This window comes from Hyaena hyaena, unplaced genomic scaffold (genome assembly GCF_003009895.1).
Source record: "Hyaena hyaena isolate Hyena2069 unplaced genomic scaffold, ASM300989v1 scaffold_259, whole genome shotgun sequence".
NCBI lineage: Eukaryota > Metazoa > Chordata > Mammalia > Carnivora > Hyaenidae > Hyaena > Hyaena hyaena.
Genome location: NW_024080886.1, coordinates 985,426 through 988,641, shown reverse-complemented (window position 1 = coordinate 988,641; position 3,216 = coordinate 985,426). Strand labels below are relative to the sequence as shown.

Here is a 3,216-nt window from a genome sequence, read left to right as displayed (position 1 = left end):
AGGCATCGAGTGGCGGGAAAGAGCAGATAGTCATTTGACAAAGGCGACCCTGCGCGGGGCTCACCGTGGGATGCCCTTTGCACTGAGGCCCCCGAGGGGCTTGGGAAACGGATGGGGCACGGATGGGGCAGACAGAGGGCAGTGCCAGGAGCCAGGAACGCCCCCCCCCCCCCCGTCTCATGTCCCCTGCGACTCACGTTCTCTGTGACCCCCAGGTCAGCGTGACTTCGATTTGGCTGACGCCCTCGGTGACCCCGGTGAGTGACCGTATTTCTCGGCGGCTTTGGTTCTGGGGTCTGGCCGGCCTCCCGCCTCCTCCAGGAAGGCAAGGGATCCGGCTCCTGGGGCTGCAGACCCGGTCTGTCTGTCTCTGAAAAGGGAATCAACACGCTTAAAAATAAAAACAGAGACAAACTCCCTGTGATGCATCCGTCCGGGATGTTCCCCGAGGACGGACACTAACGGCCGGGGAGCAGGTGTGTGAGGTGTGAGGTCAGCAAAACACCCCTTCACCTCTGCAAAGTCCTTACGTCCTAGTGAGCCAAGCTGACCCCTCACGGAATTTACTCCCCACGCACAACCCCAGCCGGCTCTCGGGGAAGACTGGGAGGTGCGGGTTGTAAGCGCGTTTCCTTCCTTTTTCCTTTTCTTCCCCATCCTAAGTACAAATTGGAAATTGTATCCAAAGCTCATAAGATTCGGTGCCTTGAGATTTTCCGTTTCTATTAGGAGGTGAACGATTCTTTGAGCTGTGGATAAATCCTCGATGTTCATTCAATTTGTTTTCTCTCTTTGTTCACAGAACCCACAAAGAAGCCAAGCTCGGGTGAGTGGCCATGAGGCCGGCCAGGAGTTATGCCAACCTGGGATTCTGGGCTGTTTTTGGGGGGCTTCTGTGGGCGCAAACGGGGTGCAGACGGTCAAGGCAAAGCCGTCGTTGGGGCGGTGCAAATCAAAGCCTCAGGGAGTCTCACCACATCCCTACCAGGAGAACTTGAATCAAAATACGTAAAATAGCGAGTGTGGGTGTGCATGTGGAGAAATCAGAGCCCCCACCCTCCTGACTCCGTGCACGTGCTGGGGGCAATGGAAGATGCTGAGGGTACCGTGGAAAATACTGTGGCCTCAAAACAAATAGCTAAAAACAAATTTCCCTGGAATCCAGAAATACCACTCCTAGGTGTAGACGGCAAGAGCTGAACACAGGGCATCCAGCAAACGTGGACTGCACATCCACAGCGCTGTGGTCACATAGCAAGAAGGTGGTGGTAACCTAATGCTCGTGGAGGGAGGAGAGACGGGTGGGGGCAGGGATGGGTACATGGTGGATGGATGGGTGGGTGGGTGGGTGGATGGGTGGATGGATGGATGGTTGGTTGGACAGGTTGACGGATGGATATATGGATAGATAGTTGTATGGATGGGTGGGTGGATGAACGGGTGGATGGATGGATGGATGGGCGGAAGGGTGGACGATGGATGGATCAATGGATGGGTGGACGGGTGAATGGATGGGTGGATGGATGCTTGGATGGATGCAGGGAGGGTTGAGTGGATGGTTGTGTGTGTGTGTGTGTGTGTGTTGTGTGCACGCACGTGCATGCGCCTATGTGGGGCTTTTCTTTAGTTCTAGTCTTGAGATTTTTACATCGAGAGGTTCAGGTAGGGTCCACTGGTCTGTGACCATCTAGGACACATGGGCAGCAGGTGTGAGGGACCTGGGGCATCTAGTGCCGTGTTGATGCTCCTGTGTCACAGGCTGCTGCTGACAGTGGCTACTTTTCTCTGCTAAACGTGCACTGTCATTTTCCCCACAGATACTGACCCCAAGGCGAGGCCCCCCTCTACCCCTCAGCCGACCATGCCCGACAACACTGGAGGTAAGTAGTGTGCTCCCTCAGGGTCCTCTGCACGCTGCTTGGTCAGAGCCTGCTTTGTCTTGCCTGCGCGTTTTCCTCAGCTGCCTTTGAAATGGGGAACGGGTCTCCCTCTGCAGGAAACCCCCTCGCATTGCCAAGCAGGGTGGGGGCTGGAAGGTTAACCCCACATCACGCATTTCATTCCCTGTTTCTCTGACTGCTGCAAAATAGGGTCTTCTTGCTGGATACAGTACGTTATTGTGATGCATTTTTAATTAGGCTGAGGACACGTTCCTCTTTCACATGTTTGCACGGTTCCAAACGATGCAGCCCCGAAAAAGCCCACCTGTGTGTGTGGTTTATTGTATGTCATTTATCCGCCGTGTCTGTGGAGCTTCAAATGTTTGGAAGACGAGCTTCCTGTAAATTTATTTAAAAACATTTAAGTGAAAGGAAACACTGACAGACAACATTGGTAAACTCCTTAGCAATCACAAAGTGCTGAAAACCTAAAAGCAGACCAGGCAGGGCTGAATGAAGCAGGGCTAAGTGAAGGGCTTCTAGAAGCAGTCCCAGAATCCCGTTCTGGTGCTGAGCTGGATAGAAATTTATCTCCTCCCAGGAGGGGTCACTCAGTGTCTAGACGAGGGTCCAAGGAAGGCGTTACCTAATTGAAAAGCAACAGTAACACCCGTGGCCTCAGTTAACGAGTGCTCACTTCACCATTTACCCTTGCCTTTTAAAACTTTCTGTCCAGTAGTAACACTCCAAGTGGAAGACTCTTTCCTCCAAGTTATTTCTCCTGGAATTTACTTTAAAATTTTTTTATACATTTTATTTTTAACTTACTTTTTTAATATTTATTTTTGAGAGAGAGGCAGAATGTGAGCAGGTGAGAGGTGCAGAGAGAAGGAGACCGAGGTTCTGAAGCAGTAAAATGTTTTTTATCAATTTTTGATGGATAGAGCATGAGCTGGGGAGGGGAAGAAAGAGAGGGAGACACAGAATTGAAAGCAGGCTCCAGGCTCTGAGCTGTCTGCACAGAGACCAACATGGGTGTTGAACCCACAAACCCTGAGATCATGACCTGAGCCAAAGATGGACGCTTCACCACCCAGGTGCTCCTCCACCTGGAAGCTATACCACTCCTAGGTATAGATGAGCAGCATGAATCACAGTAGCAAAAGGTTGTTGATATGCTAGTGTCCATGGAAGGAGTGAGGGATGGGTGAGTGGATAGATGGTTGTATGGAGAATGGGTGGATATTGAATAGATGGATGGATGGATGGATGCATGGATGGTTGGACGGTGGATAGACGTGTGGATGGATGCATGGATGAATGGACAGATGGATGG

The 3,216-nt window shown here is 51.6% G+C and overlaps 1 protein-coding gene across 1 annotated transcript in view; it reads left to right on the top strand.

Annotated features, from left to right (window-relative positions):
• The first annotated feature begins 244 nt into the window (after positions 1 to 244).
• The window catches only part of XG (Xg glycoprotein (Xg blood group)), a 68,767-nt gene continuing 65,795 nt past the window's right edge, over positions 245 to 3,216 (top strand). The window contains exons 1-3 of the mRNA XM_039245323.1: positions 245 to 257; positions 803 to 826; positions 1,818 to 1,880. Of these exons, the coding sequence (XP_039101254.1) occupies positions 1,862 to 1,880 (19 nt within the window). The 5' untranslated portion in view covers positions 245 to 257; positions 803 to 826; positions 1,818 to 1,861. The remainder of the gene's footprint in view (positions 258 to 802; positions 827 to 1,817; positions 1,881 to 3,216) is intronic.